We start from the raw sequence: 21,114 nt of genomic DNA on the forward strand, positions 1-21,114 counted from the left end.
GCCCGACGGGCTGCTGGGGACACACGGAGCGCGGGGATGGAGGAGGACGTGGGGGTGGATAGGGAAGGGCAGTTGAAATCCATGGAAAAAAGGCAGTGCGGGACATCCGCTCTGGCAGGCACTGCCGGGATTCCTGGTGGGCTGCTGCAACCCGCAGGATGAGCTCCCAGAGCAGCTGGGCTCCGAGCTGCTCCCGATGCCCCAAAACATGAGGGTGGAGAACTGAACACCTCACTTCAATAAGTACCGCGGGGAACAAGCCCTAGCCCTGCGCTGAGGGTCCGGCGGGTCCCGCTCAGCGGTAGCTGAGCCCCAGAGCACGAGGACGAGCCCCGGTTCCTGGCTCCGGGAGCGGGGAGCAGCTCGCGCGGCGCGGCGGGGTCGGAGGGGACACTACTCTAACCAGGACTGAACACGGTTGGCCCAAAGCGACACTGTAAGCAGAGCTCGGCTGCTCGGCAGAGCCACGACTCGCACACACATTGCACACTACTGTCTCGGGGGGCGGGGGGGAAGGGGGAGGGGCGTGGCGCATCTGTGGGGACCCCAGGCCCCTGTTCGAGGGGGGGTGACTCCACAGTCCCACATGTCACCCAGGTGCTGCCCGGGATTGGCATCTCTTTGTGACACATTTTGCTCCTGTGGCACTGGTGACAGACATCTCCAGGCAACCTGGAAACGGGACTGCAGTGCAGGGCAGGGGAGCAGAGCCCGGGCTGAGAATCCTCCTGGAGCCATAGGCAGTGGGGTCCCTGCAGGTGACCCTGTGAGCATTCTCCTGGAGCCACAGAAGGGTCCTCCCAGAAGACCTTCGGGACATCATTCTGAAGCCACAGAGGGGTCCTCTTGGACTGACCCTCTGAGCATCCTCCTGGAGCTGCAGGCAGCAGAATCCCTCCAGGCTGCCCCCATGGGGGCACGTGGGGGGGCAGCCACAGTGCCCGGGTGTGGGGCAGAGCCCTGCCCAGCAGCACATCCCAGCCTCACTGAGACTCAGCACCTCTGAGGCAAAACGGTCCCACAAGCCGGGGAGAGGGACTGGGGGGCTGCTCAGTGGAGAGCCCTCTACCCCCAGCGTTGCCCCTTGACACTCCTCACACCAGGGGAGCCCTGCCCGGGACCCCCAGGTCCTGGCACTCTGGGAAGGGGAGTGCTGACCCTGCACCCCGATGCTCTGCCTGCTCGGGGAGCTCCTGCCATGGGCTCCAGCCTCCTCCCTCCACCGGGGCAGTGGATCCGGGGAATGCTTTTCCCTCCTCACCCTAAAGGCAAAGGTGCTGAGCAGAGCAATCTGGGGATCGAGGTGGGCGTGGGGCAGCCCCTGCTGTGACAGAGGACAAGCTGGAGGAACTGCCAGAGCCAGCCTGGCCCCGAGGACAGGCCATGGGACACACGGCACAGAGCGTGGGGGGCCCGGCCCCCAAGGGGCAGTTATGGGGAGCTGAGCTCCCCAGAGAGGCCAGTGTTTGGACAAGGGCTGACCTGTCCTGTGTCTCCGGGAGGAGGGCAGAACTCACAGATGGTGATGAGCAAGGAGGGGAGAGCCCGGGCAGGGTGACCCCCTTGGGGCAGTCAGTAGAGCCCCCTCCTCATCCAGGCTGGGCCAGCTCTGGGGCTGGCCCCATGCTCATCCCTGCCGTGCCCCCGTGCCTGAAACGGCCCCTCCATGGCCCCGGGTGCTGCCTCTCACCTCATTTTCCCTCCGGCACGGCGGGGCTGATGCTCTGCTTCTCCTGCCTCCTCTGCCGCCGGGATGCCCGGGTCCTTCCTGCCTGTGTGGGTGCCGCCAGGACTCACATGTTGGATGGGAGTTTGGGCTTCGCCGTTTCCACCTCGGGGCTGAAGGCCACGGAGCCCTTGCGGGAGGGACCCGCTGCCTGCCTGGACGCGGAGCCCGGGGACTGGGGAGTGGACGCTCCCGCCGTGGAGCGGCCGGGCTGAGCCAGCGATCCTGAAGGCATCTGCTGCGAGTGAGTGGGCTGGCCCGGGATCCCCGCACACGGCTTGGCCAGGAGTCCGGCTACCGAGGGCGAGGACCTGCGGGCCAAGTTCCCGGCAGACTTCCTGCCCTGCTTCAAGGAGCTCCCGTCGGCTTGCTGGGCCACTTTATTGGGAAGGGAGGGCTGGGAGGCAGAGAGGAGCCGGACATCCTGGGTGAGCCGCCCCACCGGCAGGCCCTGGATGCTCCTGTGCTTCACCAGCTGCTGGGGCTGCATCAGGAGGGAGATGTGGGAGCCGGTGGCTCGGGACAGGCTGTAGTGGAGCGTTCTTCCCGGGGGCAGCGCCTGCTCGGAGCTGGGGGACGCAGCGCCCGCCGCTTGCTGCAGCAGCGAGGTGGAGACCGAGGCGCCGCGGGACCTGGAGAGCTGGGGCTGGGGGCCGGCCGGGGGCTGCTTGGGCCCCGCTGGCATCTCCCCCCTCTGCGCCGCGCGGGGCAGGGGCTGCGCCCCGGGGCTCGGTCTCTGCCCCCCGCTCTCCAGCGGCGCCTGGGACTGGACCATGGGGGAGGAAGGGGAGCCGGCGGCCGGCGTCTGGAGGTGGGACGGCGCCCCGGACGGGGAGCTCACGGAGGAGGGCCGGGAGCCCCCCAGGCTAGGCTGAGACCGGCGCACCGGCTTGGTGAGCAGGGTGGCCTCGGGCGAGAGCGGGCTGGAGATGGAGGAGGGCGGCAGGAAGATGTGGGCCTGCAGGCTGTGCTGGTGGGTCAGCGCGATGGCCACGTTGGTGGTGGCGGCGGCCGTCTGCAGGGGCGCGTGTACCAGCGGCTCCCAGATCACCGGCTTCCCGCTCAGCTCCCGGCCCATCGCCATCTGCTGCAGGTCCTGGATGTTGTGTGCCATGTCCTGGTCGTGCTTCACGATCTGCTGGATCATCTCGGTATTCAGGGGCCCCGAGCTGTGCTCGGCTCGCTTGCGGAGCAAGATGGAGTTCTTCTTCCCTGGAGGGGAGGCAGGAGTGTCACTGTCCCTGGGAGCGTGGGCTCTTCGGGACAGTGTGGAGGGCAGGGTGGCAGTGGGGAAAGGACCATAAAACCTCACCAGTGTTCCAGGGGAAGCAAGACCCTGGGAAAGGTCCAGACTGCAGCAGTGGAAGCAGCAGGGACAAGACAGGGGAGTCCTGACTCTAAAGGGACTGGGTACTGGGGTCCTCAACAGTCAAGGAAGGGTGAGGACAAGCAGCTGGTCATGCCAGACACGGCAAGTACAGTACAGTGCAGTGCAGTGACATTTTCCAAGGGAAGCCTGTCCTCTGGCCCTGCCTGGATCTTGCTGGGAGGGAGAGAGAGAGAGAGCAGTCTCCTTCCCTATGCACCCCATCATCCTCATTGCTGGGCACCTATGGGGTTGGGGCACTGTGATCACCTCATCCCAGCTCTGTGACTCCATCACCTGTGGGTCTGGGGGCCCGTGGGCCCTGGGAGTGGTTGTAGAGGTGGCTGTGCTGAGCCCAGGAGGTCACTCCTCACCTATGCGGTCCAGCCGGTCCATGGCCACCGTCTCGAAGGCCCTGCGCATCATGGGGTACTCCTCCAGCACCTCGTTGAAGTTATCCACGGACAGGGAGTAGAGGCGGCAGTAGGTGTCGGCTCTCACGCTGGCCGTGCGCCTGCCCCGTGTCAACAGGCAGATCTCTGCAGGGACACGGGGCTGGGGTCAGGGTGACACAGCCATCCATCCCCTTCCCAGCTGTCGGAGCAGGAACAGGACTGCCTGGCACCCCAACACTCTGCACAGAGGTGGAGCATGGCTCAGAGGCAGGGACAGACCCTGGAGCCTGCACAGCCACGGCTGTCTCCTTGGCACAGCGTTTTCCTCCCTTTGCAGGCCATGGGGACACCCACAGCTGTGGCTGCTGTGATGGCCTGTTTCTTTCCCAGAGCTGTGCCTATATCCTATAAACTGGCTCAGATGTTCTGCTCTACACTTCCCTCCTCCCTGGCCAGCAGGGGGGTGGTGGATGCTCCTTCTGCCCCAGCCAGAAGAACTGGGGTGAGGTGGATGCCAAGACTTTGGCACTGGGCAAGAGGGGATGGGCAGGCAGAAACATTAAGGATGCCCCACCTTCTGCTCCAGGGCAACTTTTGGCCCCTACTTTGTTCACCAGGTCCCCCAGCCCAGCCTCACCCCCAAAATAGGAGCCATCAGACAGCTTTGTCTCCTTGTTGCCCTTGGTGAGGATGCTGACCACCCCGTGCTGGATGAAGTACATCTTTTTGCCCACGGTGCCCTCACGGATGATGAAGTCCCCGGGCTGGAAGACCTCGAAGCGCAGCTTGGTCAGCATGGCTGTCACAAAGTTGGGGTCGGCATTGGCAAACAGGGGCATGTTGGCCACCAGGTTACGGCAATTGAAGTTGATGATTTCCTGTGGGGTGGAGGAGCAGATCAGTGGGGACATCACTGAGCCTGGCCCCTGCGAGCACCAGCCTCTGTTCTCCAGGCCATACCACTGGAGTGGTGCCCGCACCTCTTTGAGCGGCTCGCTGAGCTCCCCCAGGATGTTCTCCTCGTCAAACATCTTGCCCTGGTAGCGGTGCTCGTAGTACTCGTGGATCCGCTGGCGCGTGTCCCCAGGCAGCTTGTGGAATGACATGTACTGCTCCACTTGCTTGTACTGTAGGGACAAGGGGAGTCACTTAGGGCTGAGCTGGGACCACCTGTATGGCTGGACAATGCATCCCTTCTCAATGATGTAGACACAGACATCCCTGCTGCAGTGCCAAAGGCCACCTCTGGGACAAAGGACAAGACCCTTGTGCACTCAGGATGCAGGTGGGCCCAGGGCAGAGGGCAGGAAGGGGCCACACTGTGCAAAAGTGACCCTCAATATGGGCACCAATACGGTCTCTTTCTCCATGGGCAGCCTGAGCTCCACCTGATACAACCCGAGGCAGAGTGGCAAGGACAAAGATCCCAACCTCTGGAGTGAGCAGGGCACAGCAGCTGTGCTGAGCTGGTTCTGGAGCTGGACCTGCTCATGCCAGGACTCTTCCCCCAGTACCCAGGCCCTCCTTCCTCCACCCTGCTGACCTTCTCCTGGTACTGGCGCCGGGAGGAGTCCAGGGACTGGATGAGGGCGGTGGCGTGGCCGATGAACATGGCATAGCAGGTGGCCCCCACGATCATGCTGAGCATGGTGAGCCAGACGTCGGTCATGCCCTCAGGCGCCTGCTGCCCGTAGCCGATGCAGAGCATGTGGCTCATGGCCTTGAACAGGGCATGCGAGTACTGCTTCCCCCACGAGTCATTCTGCAGACGAGGGACAGTGGCACTGGGGGGTTTGTTGGAAGATGCTGTGGGGCTGAACCCCCCAGTCCCACCTCCCTAAGCTGGGGAGTCCAGAGACCCAGTGAGAACAAGGTTCCTCCAAGGCCAAAGGGATGAGTTCTCCTCCAGGAAGAGGCACTGGGACTGTGTGAAGACTTGAGCAGGCACCAGCCCCTGCTCTGGGGAGGAGGCAGGAGCCCCAGCTGAGACGGGAAGGTGATGCAGAGATTCCCTCTGCCCTATCTCACTGCTGTGACCACAGAGACACTGTTCACCAGTACGTCTCCCAGCCTTGGGGTAGGAGACAGGGAACCAAATCCTCTCCCCACCACCAGCAGATCCCAGCTGGAATCACCCCTGTCTGGGCACTCACCACCATGTGGTTCTTGGAGACCCAGCAGTCCTCAGGGAAGTCCTGCAGCATTGGCACCAGGAACTGGAGGCAGCCATCCCAGTGGCACAGCAGCAGCATCATCCCAATGAGGTTGAAGATCCTCACCACGGCACTGGCCAGGTCATACGTCATGTGGAAGATCTGGAGAACAGGCAGGAGTGGAGTTGCAGAGAAACTCTTCTCCTAGAACAACCCTTGGAGCCCTCTGCCCTCCAGCCAGCTGTGCCCTGTATCTGGGGACCCCCGACCTGGCCTGGGACCCTGACCAGGAGGTCCCCAAGGGGTTCTCACCTCCTCCCACTGGTGGATGTAGCGGATGAGGCGAGAGAGACGCAGCAGGCGCAGCAGGCTGAGGATCTTGGTGAAGCGCACGATGCGCAAGGCCCGGGCTGTCTTGTAGACATCAGAATCCACCTGGGTCTCCAGGTCAACAATGAGGAAAATGTAGTCAACAGGGATGGAGGAAATGAAGTCAACCAGGAACCAGCTCTTCAAGTACTTCATTTTGATGGTGTGAGGGTCAAGGATGATCTCCGTGTTGTCCTCCACCACAATGCCTGTCCGGAAGTTCAGCACCAGGTCAGCCAAGAAGAAAGTGTCTGAAAGCACGTTGAAAACGATCCAGGGAGGGGTGTTCTCATCCTTGAAGAAGGTGATGCCCACGGGCAGGATGATCAAATTCCCCACCATCAGGAGCAGCATGATGAGGTCCCAGTAAAACCTGCAGGGTGGGAATGCAGGGGACAGAGTGGGACCGGGAGGAGTGGGGAGAGGCAGGACACAGGCAGTTAGACAGCAAACCCAGGATCAAAGTTAGGGTCTGACAGAGTGCAGAGAGGCAGGTGCTGAGGAGACATACACATGTGCCTGCCCAGAGACATGACTAACCCTGCTGCGTGGCTGGGACAGGTGTGAGCAGATTTGTGTGGAGAGGAGCAATTCAGCACTGGGTCAGGGGCTGGATAGGAGCTTGGTTGTCTCTCCTGCAGGGCAGTGCATGCACACCTATGCCCCCACCTCAAAGTTGACACATGCCCCATGGAGAACTCAGAGAGGATGTGGGCTTTGCTCCCTTGAGGCTCCCTGTCATCTGCTGTCTCCCCGCCACCAGCTGAGTTGGCTTAGCAGGATTTGGGATAAGCTTTGCTGGTTATACAAACTGAGTGCCGAGCTCCTGGGGCGGCCAAGGAGGAGCAGTGAAGCTGTTGTGGTGAGCCAGGCAGCAGCCAAGCAAGGATAGACAATGCTGGTACCAGGGGAAGGTGGGAGGAATGTCCCACCTTAAAGGAGCTGCCAGCATGCACAGGGCAGGAGCTGCACAGCCCTGGGCCTGCAGCACTCCTCATCCACCTCCTTTTGCTAAGAGTGGACAAGCTCGGGGGCTTTGGAGGGAAAGCCAAGAGATGCCGGGAGCAGCTGGTTATGTCAGGACATCCAGCAGCCCTGTTCACATGCAAATGCCACGGGGATGTTTTCATTCTTCACACAGACACATCACACCTTTCTCCACCAGGCTTGTCACTCCTGGGATCCCCCATCAGAGCTTTCATGGGCCTTTGGGAAAGCAAGTCCAGCTCCCACCTTCAGGTGTCCCCAGGCACCGCCTGTTAGGCCCAGCCCTGGTCGTGGGTGTAGACTCAAATCTCCAAAGGTGACTTCAGGGTGGATCTTAGTGCCCAGTGGAACCAAACCAGCTTTTACAGCTGACAGAAGCCTGCAGGGATTTCCCACCCGACACCCGTGGTGGGACACAGGCACTGGGGCCTCTGGAGCTGAGGGAAGGGAAGGGAAGGGAAGGGAAGGGAAGGGAAGGGGAAGGGGAAGGGGAAGGAGAAGGGGAAGGAGAAGGGGAAGGAGAAGGGGAAGGGAGGTTGTGGTGTCATGAGAGGCTTCTTCAGAGAGAGAGCACCAGAGACTGAGGGGGAGTAGAGGGAGGCACCCTTTTCTCAAGGAGCCACTCCAAGAACAGAAGTGACACCAGGTCCAGAAACCACCCCAGGGCCAGGAGCCACCCAGGGTTAGGAATGACCCCAGGGCTGTGAGGGACCCCATAATCAAGATCCCACCCCAGGGTCAGGAGCCTCTCCCAAAGTAACACCTTCCTGCCAGTGGCCTGGATTTGCTGGGCTAGGCAAGGAAATACAGATGAAGAAGAAGGGGCCTGACCTGGCTGAGGAATTGCCTCCTGCACCTCCATGCTGTACCCTCAGAAACTGAGCAGAGAAGTTGTCTGGCCCTGTAGCTGCCCAAGCCTGCCCAGAGCTCTTGCTTCAGATTTAGGCTTAAGCTCTTTAGCACAGGCCTTGTCCTTCACTACGTGTCAGACTGAACACTTGGGGCCCTGATCTCCATGGCCTTTATGTATCTCCCTAATGTGATAAACACTGGAGTAATCCCCCTGTCTGTCTACCTGCCAGCTCCCTTCATGGTGCTGGTTGCAGAAGCTGCTGCTGCCAGGCTCAAGGCTTGCAAACTTTGGGATGGATTCCCTGGGAAAAGGGCTCACAGGGCTGGCAGCCCTGGGTGTCATGCTGAGGTGGTGCAAGGGACCAAGTGGGTGGTTGGGGCCCGGTGATGAGGGGAGATGGCTACAGGTGCAGGGGACCCACTGGTTGCTGGCCCCATTCTGGGGTGCTTCCCAGGCTGGGGACATCATCCATGTCACAGCTTGCTGCGGGAGATGACTGCCTGGCAGCTTCATTCCCCGTGGAGAAAGCCCACCCTATATGACTCAACATCCCCGTGACACCCAGTTCCTCCCACATCATCCATCCCCGAGCTCCCACTGTGATCCCGGTGACACCGAGAGCCAGGCCCGGCTGCTCGCTGGGTGACCAGCCCTGCTTCAGCCGCGGGGAGCCGCGTCCCAGGGGGAAGAAGACTCCTTATCAAATTAAAAACAGCATCGAGAAGGGCGGGGGGAGCTGTAAGGGCAGGCAAAGCCCAGCAACCAACCCCTGCCTCCGCCTCCGCACACCCGGGGCCGGGTCAGCGGAGCTCCGCGGCTCGGCGGAGCCGGGCTGTCCCCGAGCACCGGGAGCCCCGAGAGCCCGGCTGTGCTGAAGCAGGACAGAGTTGTCCGTGCCGGCGGGATAATCCCAGACGGGAAGGGGCTGAGGCAGTCCGGTCCCGGGCTCCGGCGGTCGGCAGCCTCCACCCCGGGCCAGTGCGGAGCCCCGGCTACCGGCACTTGTTGCCCCTACGGTGTCGGGCGGCGGGGCCGCGCTCAGCACCACGGACAGCAGCGGCGGGCACCGGGCTGGGCGGTGCGGCCGGAGCCGGGACCGGTACCGGGATGGGGGTCGGTGGCAGTGCCGGGGCGGGGGTCGCGGGGCCCCGGTCCCACCTGAAGTCGCTGTAGGGATGGATAATCCAGGCGCCCGCCGACTTCACCCGTTGCCGCTCGATCTCCACGGCCCGGTGGCTGCCGAACATGCGCAGCGAGAACTTGTTCACGGCGGGCTGCAGCATCGCCCCGAGCTGCCGCTGCACGAACGTGCCCGCCGCCGCCGCCTCGCCCTCCGCCACGATCTGCTCCGTCGCCGCCGGCGAAGCTGGGGCCGCGCCCGACGCCCCCGCGGGCGCCCCCGCTGCCTCCCCGTCCAGCACCGGCGGCTTCTCCCGCGGCTCGGGGCTTCGCCGCGGCGCCGCCTCCATCCCGCCGCCGCCGCCTCGCTTCACGTTTCCTTCAAACGCCCTTGCCCGGGCGCCCTGCCCGTCGCCCCGCCGCACATGCCCGGCCCCGGGCGGGCGGGCGCTCGCTCGCCGCCCGCGGCCACTCGCTCAGCGAGGGCTCACGAAGCTCCTCCGGCGCCCGCCTGTTGCGCACGCTCCGGAGCGGGCGCGGCAGCCGCCGAGAGCCGGGAAGCGCCGGCAGCACCGGAGCGGCAGCGCGAGCAGCGGCGAGGCCCGGGCGGCACCGGAGCGGCGGCGGCGGCGGGACCTTGCGGCGGGCGGGGCGGGCGGGCGGAGCCTCGGGAAGGAGAACGCGCCCCCCGGTCCGGTCGCGCCCCCTGGTCCGGTCGCGCCACCGCTAGGGAAACCGGAGAGAGGAGGGGCTTCAAGGAGAGAGGGGCGGAACTACCCATCCGGGACCACGCCCCTTTCTTCTAGCCCCGCCCCATCACCGGCGGAGGGGCGAGGAAGGGCACGGCTTGGGGACACAGTGGGTGGGGCTAACGCCCGTAGTCCCCGCCCCTCCGGTCTAACCCCGCCGGAGGGCGGGAACGGGGCGGGACTTCGGGAGCCGATGGGCGGGGATATCAGAATAGACCCCTCTCATTATTTGACCCCGCCCCTCGGCACCGTCTCGCTGCCGTCAGGAGGCCGGGGTGCGGCTTCAGGGATGAGGTGGGCGGAGCGATCTGCCCTGGTCCCGCCCCTCGGATCTCACCCCGCCCCTCGGCCTCGCCCAGCCCGCGCCGCTGGGGCCGGGGAAGGGGCGTGGTTTAAGGAGGGAGATGGGCGGGACGAGCTGCTCTCGGTCCCGCCCCCGGGCCTAACCCCGCCCATTGGCCTCACCCTGTGTGACGCAGCTCCGCGCGCGTACGTGCGTGTGTACGTGCGCGCGTACGTGCGTGCGCGGCCCCGCGGGCTGGCAGGACCCGGATCGGCGGCGGCGGCGGGAGCTGGAGCGGGGCCCGGGGGCCCACGGCCGCCATCACGGATTTCCTGTGGGACAAGCGCACCGGGCTGGCTGCGAGGACGGTGCGGCGCGGCGCGGCGCGGGGCGGGGTGGGGCGGGGTGGGTAGGCCGCGGTCGGTGAGGGGGCCCCGGGGCGGGCCCGGCCTGTGGGTTCCGGTGGGGCCGCGGTGGAAAGCGGCGGTCTGGGTGTTCCCGCGGGGGCGGCGAGGCCGGATGGCTAGGGGGACCGGGTCTGGGCCTCCCCGCCGAGGCCGCCCCGCCCTCGGCCCATCTCTCCCGGTGTCCCGGTGCTTCCGGCCCTGAACGGCGGAGGCTCCGCCCGGCGCGGCCGCCATTACCGTCCCCAAACCGGTTCCAACCCCGCTGCGGAACGCTCCAGTGCTCGTTCCACGGAGACGGGGCTTGGCGGGTCGCCAGCGCCGCCTTCACACTCCCTTCAATCAGTGGCTGGAAACGGCGAGGCTCGTGCAGGGGGTATTGAGCCCGTGCCCCTGGATCACCCCATCGCTGGGGCCGGTTCGGCCTGTCCAAGCCCTGCCGGTGATGTCAGCGCGGGGCGGGGACGGGGACGCAGCCGGGGGCATTTTGGATGGGGGAAATGGCCGCGGGAGCTCTCTGGGAAAAGGGAGGTCTGGCTTCTATTACGGCCCTGGCACAAACTGCCCAAAGAAGCTGTGGCTGCCCCATCCCTGGGGTGTTTAAAGCCAGGTCGGATGGGTCTTTGAGCAGCCTGGGCTAGTGGAAGGTGTCTCTGCACATGGCAGGGAGTGGAACTGCGTGAGCTTTAAGGTCCCTCCCAGCCGTTAACATTCCATGATTCTGTGATTTGTGCTTGGAACCAAAATCCGTGTGGGGAATGTTTGAGAGCTGTGGAGCACGGCCTGTCAGGGTCTGAGGGGCTGCACCCCACTGTGCCATCTCACCTCGGGATCTCCTTGGCTCCAGCTTCTCATGTTCCCCCAGAAGGGCAGAGCTGTGGGTCTGCAGAGCTCTGTTAATGTCCATTGGGAAAGGAAGGTTTGCTCCTGGGTGTTCCCCGTGGACAGAGGGACATGTGTCACAAATCTCCTGAGTGGGAAGGGATCCACAATCATCAGTGAGTCCTGCTTCTGGCCTTGCCTGGGACACCCCAACAACCCCACCCTGGGCATCCCTGGGAGCAATGTCCAAATGCTCCTGGAGCTCTGGCAGCCTTTGGGCCAGGACCATTCCCTTGAATGCTGTCACTGGTCACACAGAGCAGAGATCAGAGCTGACCTTCCTGAGGAAGCTGCAGCCCCCTGAAATCTCCTCTCAGTCCCAGCTAAACCAACCAAATACCCCCAGCTGCTCCTCGTGTGCCCCTCCCCAGACTCTTCCCCACACTTGTGTCCAAGTGTAGGTGTCACTTGGCAGTAAACCTGAGGCATCTCTTGAGGAGCTGCTCTCTGGCTGTCCATTACTGGTGCACAGGGAGGGACTCTGGTGATATCCAGGGCTTCATTTCACCTTTTCTCAGTTCTCTTTGGTGCTGCTTCCCTCCTTCTTGGGTAACTTAAAGAGAGAAGGTGCAAAAGCTCTTCCTGAAGCTGTGGACAGTAGAGATGGGTGTGAAGAAGAGATATGAACCTGGGAAAGAGAATCATGGGGCAAGTGGGTGGTCTCATCCTGTCCTGTGGGGCTCTGGGATCTCTCAGAGATTCCTCCCCTTTTGCTCAGATTCCCTGGCACACTCACACAGGCTGCTGGCGGCCTCCCTGCTCTGTGCCGGTTCCTGTCCCATGCAGCTGTTAATGTAGTCCCTGTGTCCCCACGGGCGGCTCACAGGGTCCCTGCCGTCCCCACAGGCGGCTCACAGGGTCCCTGTGTCCCCACAGGCGGCTCACAGGGTCCCTGTGTCCCCATGGGCAGCTCACAGGGTCCCCGCTGTCCCCACGGGTGGCTGACAGGGTCCCTGTGTCCCCGCAGATGCCGCACTCCCGAAGGTACCGCTCGTCGGAGCGCAGCAGCCGCGGCAGTTACCACGAGCGCTACCGGAGCCGCAAGCACAAGCGGCGGCGGACGCGGTCCCGGTCCAGCAGCAGCGAGCGGGACCGGCGGCACCGGCGGGAGGACAGTTACCACGTCCGATCCCGGAGGTGAGTGGGGCTCACGCCTGCCCTGTTGCACAGAATCACTGAGGTGTTGGGTTGGGAGGGACCTCTGGGGTCACCTAGTGCAGGTGGCACAGGGACACATCCAGGTGGGTTTGGGATATCTCCAGAGAAGGAGACCCCATGCTGGGCAGCTGTTCCAGTGCTCTGCCACCCTGCATGGGAAGAACTTCTTCCTTGTGTTGAGGTAGAACGTGGTCTGTTTTAGTTTATGGCCATTGCTCCCCATCCTATGGCTGGGCACCACTGAAAAGAGTCTGGCACCGTCCTGACAACTGCCTTGGAGATACTAATGTGCAATGATGAGATTTCCTCTCAGTCTTCTCCAGACTAATGAGGCCCATCTCCCACAGTCTCTGCTCATTAAGGGAGATGCTCCAGTCCCTTAATCATGGCCTAGTCATCCATACTCACCCAGGTTCCGTGTGACCTGGGCCTGCTCTGAGCTGTCACAGCCGGGGCAGTGCTTGTCGCCAAACCCCCTCACTCCCCTCTTAGGGAAACTTCCTTGTCCAACCACTCTGGAGCCCTCTGCTTTACCACCTGAGGTGGGACTGAGGCCCCTTCACAGCAGTGGCTTCAGTGACCCAATGGTTGTTCTGTTTGACACCCTACACACCCCACACTCCCAGTCAGACCAGTTTCCTTACTGGCTCAGCCCTGGTTTCTCACAGCAGTCTCAGATGTCTCAGTTCTTAAAAATAGTTAATCTTGGTGCAATAACAAAGTAAAAGCTCTAGCTGGTGCCTTCAAGGAGGGATCCTGAACAAAGGACCCACCGAGCTTTTATCCCTTCACAGTCACAGTACAGGAAGATCTGGGGTCCTCAGCTCCAGGTGTCCCTCGGTGTTCCTTACCTGGCTGGGACACACGTCCCTGTCCCCCTTGTTATGCAAGGAGTTTATGGCTTCTTGCCTTGGGCTCCCACCCCTCCAGTTGCCCCTGCCCCTGGAGCTGCGAGCATGGAGTGTATCCCCTCTACTGTGCTTTGGTGAGACACCTGGAGCACTGCAAAGTTTTGGTGTTCCCAATATAGCAAGGACATGGAACTGTTGGAACAGGTCCAGAGGAGGCTGGGAAGTTGTTAAGAGGACTGGAACACCTTCCCTATGGAGACAGGCTGAGAGAATTGGTACTGGGAGAGTTTTCCATCCTGAAAAAGAGAAGGTTGTGTAAAGACATCACAGTGCTTTCCAGTATTTAAAGGGGCCTACAAGGGAGCTGGAGAGAGACCCTCCATGAGGAACTGTAGTGATAAGAAAAGAAGTAATGAGTACAAATTGAAAGAGAGAGAATTTAGGCTAGACCATAGGAAGAAAATCTTCCCTGTGAGGGTGGTGAGATGCTGGCACACAGGTTGGATGTGGGTGCCCCAACCCTGTCAGTGTTCAAGGCTAGGGTGGACAAGGTGATCTGGTCCAGAGGTGATAATGATCTTCAAGTCCATTCCAACCCCTCAACGTTCCCCTCCACATCCCCCTGCCCAGTTACGACGACCACTCTGCCGACCGGAGGGCCTACGACCGGCGTTACTGTGACAGCTACCGGCGCAACGACTACAGCCGCGAGCGGGGCGATGCCTACTACGAGCCTGAGTACCGACATTCCTACGAGTACCGGCGCTCCCGGGACCGCGAGGGCAGCTACCGGAGCTGCAAAAGCAGCCGGCGTAAGCACAGGCGGAGGCGGCGCCGCAGCCGGTCCTTTAGCCGCTCCTCATCGGTGAGTATCCTGCTGTGCCGCGCCTGCCCTGTAACCTTTCTCTCCCAGGTGCTGAGCTAGGTAAGTAGAAAACTCCCTTTCTAACGCTCTCTCGGACTCGGCTTGAACTGTGTGTTAGAGAACTTTGTTTTGGTGTGGAGCGTTCCTGCCCACATCCCTGTGCGCTGTGGCCAGCGCTGCCCTTTGCCAGCTGGGCACAGGTGGCTCAGACTCTCTCTCAGTGTTGCCAGGTCATGTGGGGGAGAGAAATGCCCCACAAGGCTGGCGTGTCCCCAGGGTGGTGCTGCATCTCCTCCCGTTCGGTGATGTTCATGGAGTGCTGTGTAGGAGCCCCAGCCAGGCAGGATTTGTGCAAGGCTCGAACAGCCAGTGCTCAGCTGGTCCCAGTCCCAGGGAGCCTGTGACAGGTGACTTGTCCCTGTGGTCCCTGTTTCGGGCTGTGGCAGGAAGCCTCTGGCTCTGAGGGTTAGAACCTGCTCCAGAGCAGGGTCCTCCTGGGTGGGCCCAGCTGATGTGGGCTGTCATGCGAGGGGCTTTGCAGAGGAGCAGAGCTTTTGGACCACTCAGCTCAGGTGGAGGCAGAACCATCCCAGGCTCTTCCTGGCAGCATCCCTGGCTTTCTCTTCTTGTCTGTTCTGCTGTTCACCTTCCACTTCCATTAGACCCCAGACACGTTCTCTGCTCTGTGTGTGGAGCTCTCAGTGTTGTCTGATCTGTTCTGGCTCTGTGTCCAGGGAGGGGACTGGGGGCTGGATGTGGGTCCCAAGTCTGCTGGCCAGTTGCTCCCAGGTATGGGGATACTTAGTTGAGGAACTGAAGGCTGGAGTTTTTTTCTTCTCTGGCATAAACCTCTTATCTGCCTCATCCCAGGCTGTCCCTGTTCCCTGTTGGGTTCTGCTTCTCTTCTGGAAGTTAGTCCTTCCAGGGTCAGCTTCTTTGGGGGAGGGTCTAGGAAGAAGTGTCCATCTTTCCCCAGGCAGTCACTGCAAACTTCCGATTTTGGATGGATCATTGTATCTAGAGCTGCTTTTCTGAAATCTCGGAATTCATCTTCCCCTGAGTGTCAGGGCTGGGGGAAGCTGTGTGGGCGGTTATTGGAGTGGGATGGGGGTGCCTGTGGGGGCAGCCTGGGCTTGTGCAGGACCTCCCGGCACCTGCCTCCTGCTGCCCTTGCTCTGCGGCGGCCCTGGGGCTGCCGGGAGCCCCTCCCCATGGCTTCTGGCCCGCGACGTGCTCAGGCAGTCCCCAGGACCCAAAGGCCAGTGCCGTTCCTCTCTGAGCCCCCGTGGGAGCGAGAGCAGCTGGCCCCTTCCATGCCCCTCAGCTCCCTCACTCTGACAGCTCTGCTGTCACACTGGTTCGGGTTGGGGCTGTTTGTAGGTTCTTTTTTTTCTTATTTTTTTCTTATTTTTTTCTTTTTCTTTTTTTTTTTTTTCTTTTTTTGCTACAACAAAAAGCAAACTGTTTTTTTCTTTTCTGAGCTAGTGTGTTGTATCTTGACATGTTCCCTTGCAATATCCCTATCGTTATATATTCCTCTGTGCCGTATGAATTGGCTGGGAATCTCCTCCTGCAACCCCTCCTCAAACAACCATGTGAATTTCCAAACCAACCAATGCGTGACGCTGGCTGCTGCGCTGGTTTGAAAATCTGATTGGTGAATGATGAATTCCCTGTCTGCCTGGGCCAGCAGCGGAGTCGACAGAGCAGCAGAAGGGCCAAGAGTGTGGAGGACGACGACGAGGGGCATCTGATCTATCGCGTCGGCGACTGGCTACAAGAAAGATGTACAGCCAAATCGTAACATAATTTAGCTCTCTAGTTAAGCTCCCATCGCAGTCGCAGATCTGTCTTATCTTTCTGTTTCATTTTATTTTCATTGTTTATTAAAGAGAAACCCTCTCCTTTTCCTTCCCCTTTTGTTAAAGCTACGTTTATATTGTGTATTGTTACTGAAGTGCCAGGGAATTAGGGCAGCTGCCTTGTGCAGCCGGTGTCAGCCTTCCGCTGCTCCGGTCTCTCCAGCTGTGTGCAGGTTAGGTGTTGCAATGCATTCTCCTCTGCCCTGTGTATCGCTGCAGCCAGGTCCTGCTCCCTCTCTCAGCTCCTTCCCTCTCCTTCTCTCCCTCCCAGATGAGATTATCAGCACCTTGGGGGAAGGCACGTTTGGCAGAGTGGTGCAGTGCATGGATCACCGGAGGTATGTGGGAAAAGGAGATACAGCAGCTAGCAACGGAGCCTTTTGGGCATAACATGGGAGCCCGGGGGTGAAAATCAGTCTCTTGGTTTCCAATATCCTCTGCTGCTCTGGGCTCTCACCTTCTTTGTGTTGCCCATGTGCTGGGGGAAGCTTCAGGGCTGTTTTGTAGGGAGGGAAAGGGCACAGCTTTGGTGGACACCCCTTAGTAATAACCTGCTTGAGCAAGGGTGGGGAGGCTGGTCATAAGGTCCCTTTCACAGGGCACAGCCCCTATTACCCCCTCAGGGCACACCTTATGCTTTCTTCCTGTTTGTCCCATAGGGGTGGAGCACGTGTTGCTCTGAAAATCATTAAAAACGTAGAGAAATACAAAGAGGCTGCTCGACTGGAAATCAACGTGCTGGAGAAAATCAATGAGAAGGATCCTGAGAACACAAAGTGAGTGTGCTCTTGGTGTTCAGCAGGAAGGGCCAGTTTCAGGGCTGAGGTGAAAATGGTGCTTCGTGTTGGTTGGTTGAATGTGATCTTAGATAGTTTTGGAGGCATCTTGGCTTTGTCTGGAATACAGACTGAGCAGGGAAAGGAGGAGCCTGGTGCAAGGGTGACACAGCTGAGTGGTACCTGCAGAGCTGTTCCCAACTGGAATGTTTCTGTCAGTCTCTGTGTCAGGATGTTTGACTGGTTTGACTACCATGGCCACATGTGCATCTCCTTTGAGCTGCTGGGACTCAGCACCTTCGATTTCCTGAAGGATAACAACTACCTGCCTTACCCCATCCACCAAGTACGGCACATGGCCTTCCAGGTGTGCCAGGCTGTGAAGTGTAAGTGTTCCCTGCTGCTCTTCTCCCCGCTCTGGGCTGGCCTGGGGAGCTGAGTAGGTTGCACTTCTGCAACTGGTGGCCCAGAGCAACAAGTTTTTGTTGTGGTTCTGAGCCTGAGCCTTCTGCCCCTCTGGGAGTGAACTCTCTTCATTTTCTGATGCTTGTGGGCTGGCAGTAGCTCAGAGCACTTCAGCATCCATCCCCTGCATCTTCTAGCGATCAATACAATAAATCTTTGTGCTTCTACTGAAGCATCATGGCCTGGGCTTTGCCTGGCTGTTCACAGCCAGGTTGAAATGTGGGTTAAACTGGTGTCAGAATGAACAAACTGAACCAGTGATGTTTTTTTGGGGATGCAGCATTGCTCTGCTTATCTCCTCTCACCCCAACTCTCTTTGCTCCCTCAGTTCTGCACGACAATAAACTCACCCACACTGACCTCAAGCCAGAGAACATCCTCTTCGTGAACTCTGACTATGAGCTCTCCTACAACCTGGAAAAGGTAACACACTGCCTCAGCTTGGGTCTTCTCTTGTATTCTTGGTATCCCTGACCTTGCCAGAGGAGTCAGACACAGCCCTAGGGGATGTGGACTCCATACAGTCCTTCAGGGCTTTTCATGATCTGCCAGTGCTCAGGCAGTGCTGAGTGAGCCATGGTTACCCCAGGTGTAGCTGGCTGGTGGTGGGAGCTTGTTTGGGACTGAGCTGTGGGGCTGCCGAAGCTTTCCCCTCCCGTGGTGCCCTCAGCTATGTAAGGAAGGGGCTGGAGCTGCCAGGTGATGGATCCCATTCTCCCCCATGCAGAAGCGGGACGAGCGGAGTGTGAAGAACACAGCCATCAGGGTGGTGGACTTCGGCAGTGCCACGTTTGACCATGAGCATCACAGCACCATTGTTTCCACCAGGCACTACCGAGCCCCTGAAGTCATCCTGGGTAGGTGCCACTGGGTCTCTGCCAGGGCAGGTGTGCCCCTTGAGGGCACTAGATGCTGCCCACTGGGCTGGGGAGTGTTGGGCTTCCACATCAACTCAGGAGTTTTCTGGGTTCGCCTTGGAAGATGGGAAGTGCCTTACTTAACAGCTCTGCAGTGCTGTTTTCTGGGAAGGCTGTGGTTACAGCCCTGTCATTATTCTGGGTTTGTTCCACCTGGAGAAAAGAAGGTTCGGGGGGGATTCCTCTCACTCTCCACAACTTCCTGATGGGGGATTGAGCTCTGCTCCCAGGGAGCAAGGGACAGGACAAGAAGAAATGGCCTCAAGTTGTGCCAGGGTTGGACATCAGTAGGAATTTCTTCCTGGAAAGGGTGGTCAGGCATTGGAAGGGGCTGTCTAGGGAGATTTCCTGGAGATGTCCAAGGAATGGCTTGATGTGGCACTCAGTGTCCTGGACAGGGTGACATGGTGGGGATTGGTCAGAGGTTGGAGTTTGTGACCTTGAAGGTCTTTTCCAACCGTGATGATTTCATTATCAGCTGGTGGTTTGGCATTGCTGCCAACTGGGCAGTATATTGCCAGCAGAGCATCAGGAGCCTGGCTGGAATAGGATGTGTTTTTTTCAGTTATTTATTTTTAAAAGAAAGAGATATTTGGACTCTTGGGTTGTAACTGGATCATTTATTTAAACCACATTGTTTTTCAGAGCTTGGCTGGAGCCAGCCCTGTGATGTGTGGAGCATTGGCTGCATCATCTTTGAGTATTATGTGGGTTTCACCCTTTTCCAGGTGAGAACTGTGTTGTGTGGGTACTTCCCAACTGGTGAGAGGATGCTGGCTGCTTCCCAGCACAGCCCAGAGGCCCCGGGACTGATGGGAGCCCCTCTAGTCTTGTAGAAGCACCTGAGGTGTTGGCCAGGAATGGGTTCTGGGTGGGGGAATACACAGGGCTAGAGGCAGAACCACTGGAATCTATTGCATGCCTTCTCTTTACATTTCTCTCTCCCAGACACATGACAACCGGGAGCACCTGGCCATGATGGAGAGGATCTTGGGGCCAATTCCTTCTCGGATGGTCCGGAAGACAAGGTGAGCAAGGCCATCTGGGCACTGCAGGTTTGCCAGCCCTCCTGCTTCATGGGCAGTGGTTCTCCCGGGGGGAGCCCGCTTTGGAACTGCCTGCTGAGCCAGCCAGCTGTGTCCCACTGGGGCTCGCAGCTCCCTGCTGCTGCAGGCTGTGTTGTGCTGAGGTGTAACCTGCTCCCACCTATTACTCTGACAGGAAACAGAAATATTTCTACCACGGCCGCCTGGACTGGGACGAGAACACCTCAGCTGGACGCTATGTCCGGGAGAACTGCAAACCACTGCGGGTAAGGCAGCTTGGCCCATCCTCAGATTCTCCCTCTGGGCAAACATGGGCCAGAAGAAGGGTCAGACCAGTGTGATTGAAGGGAGCCTTGGCTGTCCCAGGAATAGGAAGCTGCAGCAGCCTCAGTTTAATCTGAAGTGGAGGACAAGGAGGGCATAGAAAGTTCAGGAAGTGCCTGGGGAAGGGAGGGTGTGTGAAAATCTGTCAGTTCTTGATAGAGGAGCACAGAGTTCAGCTCCAGGCTGAGTGATGGTCTGAACAAACCAGCCTTACCCCAGCTTAGCCCATGAGCCCAGGGAACACCCCAGGACAGGGTGTAGCCTCCTTGAGCCTCACCTTCCCCCTCTACCTGGCAGCGATACCTGACCTCGGAGGCTGAGGACCATCACCGCCTGTTCGACCTCATTGAGAGCATGCTGGAGTATGAGCCGTCCAAGCGCGTCACCCTGGCCGAGGCCCTCAAGCACCCCTTCTTTGACATGCTGGGCATGGAGCCCAGCACAAAAATGTGGGACTCGAGCCGGGACATCAGCCGGTGACGCCACAGGTGCCAGCCAGCCCTCAGATTCTAGCCCCCGTGGAGGCCTGTGTGATTTCTATTCAGACACTTGGTGCTTTTTTTTTTTATACATGAGATGAACTTCCTGGACACGTTTGTAAAGCTGTTAATATGTGAGATACTGTAAATAGCCCAGATTCTCTGTCGGCCTCGGAGCACCATGGGCCTGACGTGCTGTCGCTGCTGCCGTTCTCATGAGGTGAGGGGGCCGTGTGTCCGTGCTGTAAATACCTCTCGTCACGTGTTGCTTTGTCTCCTGTTCCTGCCCTCCTCGGTGTAAATACTCCAGGACTTGCAGCTCTCTGTATCTTATCTGTTTCCTTGTAAGTTATGGAACTGGTGGGACTGCATGGGAATTATTTTTTGGATCAATGTCATAGCCCATCCCCACACCAGAGTTTTATAAGAATTTTGTACAGTCTTTGTGAAAAATAAATATGAAGTGAATAAAGCATCTAGTCTGGGTTTGGCCTGACAGCAGCTCCTGGGGCTGTTCTACTGTGCCCTGTGGGGGGAAGGAGGGGGATGAAAGGAGCTCGTGGTCCAGCTCTATCCACCTGCACCATTCCTCCCAAGCCTGCACTGAGTAGGAGCTGCCTTTGGCCATCAGTGCTGAAGCTGGACCTGAGTAGATACTGGTATGGGGGGGGGGGGGGGGGGCGGGGCAGAAAACCAGGGACTGGCCCTTTTTTCATGTCTTGGGTCCAGTGTTGAGGTGGGAGGCAGAGAAGGGACAGTGGGGCCCTTGGACAGCTGTTCTCTTACCTGAAGAAACCTCTCAGCCTTAGGGGGAGAGCACTGGCTGCTGGTGGTGGCTGTTGGAAAAGAGGTTGTCAGGAGTCCACATCCAGCTGCTCTACACCCACCCCAGGGCTGCCTGTGTCTTTTGGCGCTTCCCATCTCCGCAGGAAGGCTTGGCCTTGGTTTGGGCTGTTCTCTGGACATGGTTGGGCTGTCACAACTGATGGCAGGGGGGAAGTCTCATTGGGGTGTGAGTGACACACATGCTCTGCTTAACCCTCTGCTGTTGGCACTATCAGGCTGTCCTGGCCTTTGCAGGCTGT

General features: G+C 59.8%; 2 protein-coding genes across 3 annotated transcripts; one reads left to right on the forward strand and one right to left on the reverse strand.

Annotated features, from left to right (window-relative positions):
* Window positions 1-618: 618 nt before the first annotated feature.
* Window positions 619-9,318, reverse strand: HCN3 (hyperpolarization activated cyclic nucleotide gated potassium channel 3; the record flags this gene model as incomplete). Its single annotated transcript, XM_083879088.1, has 8 exons — window positions 619-2,938; window positions 3,467-3,631; window positions 4,125-4,365; window positions 4,468-4,614; window positions 5,031-5,249; window positions 5,641-5,802; window positions 5,953-6,382; window positions 9,008-9,318. The coding sequence occupies 8 exons, from the start codon at window positions 9,316-9,318 to the stop codon at window positions 1,794-1,796; spliced, it is 2,820 nt and encodes a 939-aa protein (XP_083735214.1). The 3' UTR covers window positions 619-1,793.
* A 952-nt stretch (window positions 9,319-10,270) lies between these two features.
* CLK2 (CDC like kinase 2) lies at window positions 10,271-20,501 on the forward strand. Of its 2 annotated transcripts, none has more exons than XM_083878974.1 (13): window positions 10,271-10,368; window positions 12,254-12,423; window positions 13,926-14,160; window positions 15,851-15,947; window positions 16,294-16,360; window positions 16,682-16,798; window positions 17,018-17,184; window positions 17,592-17,686; window positions 17,991-18,120; window positions 18,826-18,908; window positions 19,129-19,208; window positions 19,402-19,492; window positions 19,848-20,501. In XM_083878974.1, the coding sequence occupies exons 2-13, from the start codon at window positions 12,254-12,256 to the stop codon at window positions 20,028-20,030; spliced, it is 1,515 nt and encodes a 504-aa protein (XP_083735100.1). In that variant the 5' UTR covers window positions 10,271-10,368; the 3' UTR covers window positions 20,031-20,501. The 2 variants fall into 2 exon arrangements, with proteins under 2 accessions (XP_083735100.1, XP_083735101.1); XM_083878975.1 differs by having other exon boundaries at window positions 15,854-15,947.
* The last annotated feature ends 613 nt before the right edge of the window (window positions 20,502-21,114 follow it).

Source organism: Zosterops lateralis, assembly GCF_965231275.1.
Source record: "Zosterops lateralis genome assembly, chromosome: 27".
Taxonomy (NCBI): Eukaryota; Metazoa; Chordata; class Aves; order Passeriformes; family Zosteropidae; genus Zosterops; species Zosterops lateralis.

What these genes read in the sequence shown, in the direction of transcription:
- CLK2 (XM_083878974.1), top strand. Translation starts at nt 12,254, where the DNA reads ATGCCGCACTCCCGAAGGTACCGCTCGTCGGAGCGCAGCAGCCGCGGC. An exon ending in AAGGATCCTGAGAACACAAA is followed by an intron (nt 16,799 to 17,017) that starts GTGAGTGTGCTC and finishes TGTTTCTGTCAG; the next exon opens with TCTCTGTGTCAGGATGTTTG. An exon ending in TCTCCTACAACCTGGAAAAG is followed by an intron (nt 17,687 to 17,990) that starts GTAACACACTGC and finishes TCCCCCATGCAG; the next exon opens with AAGCGGGACGAGCGGAGTGT.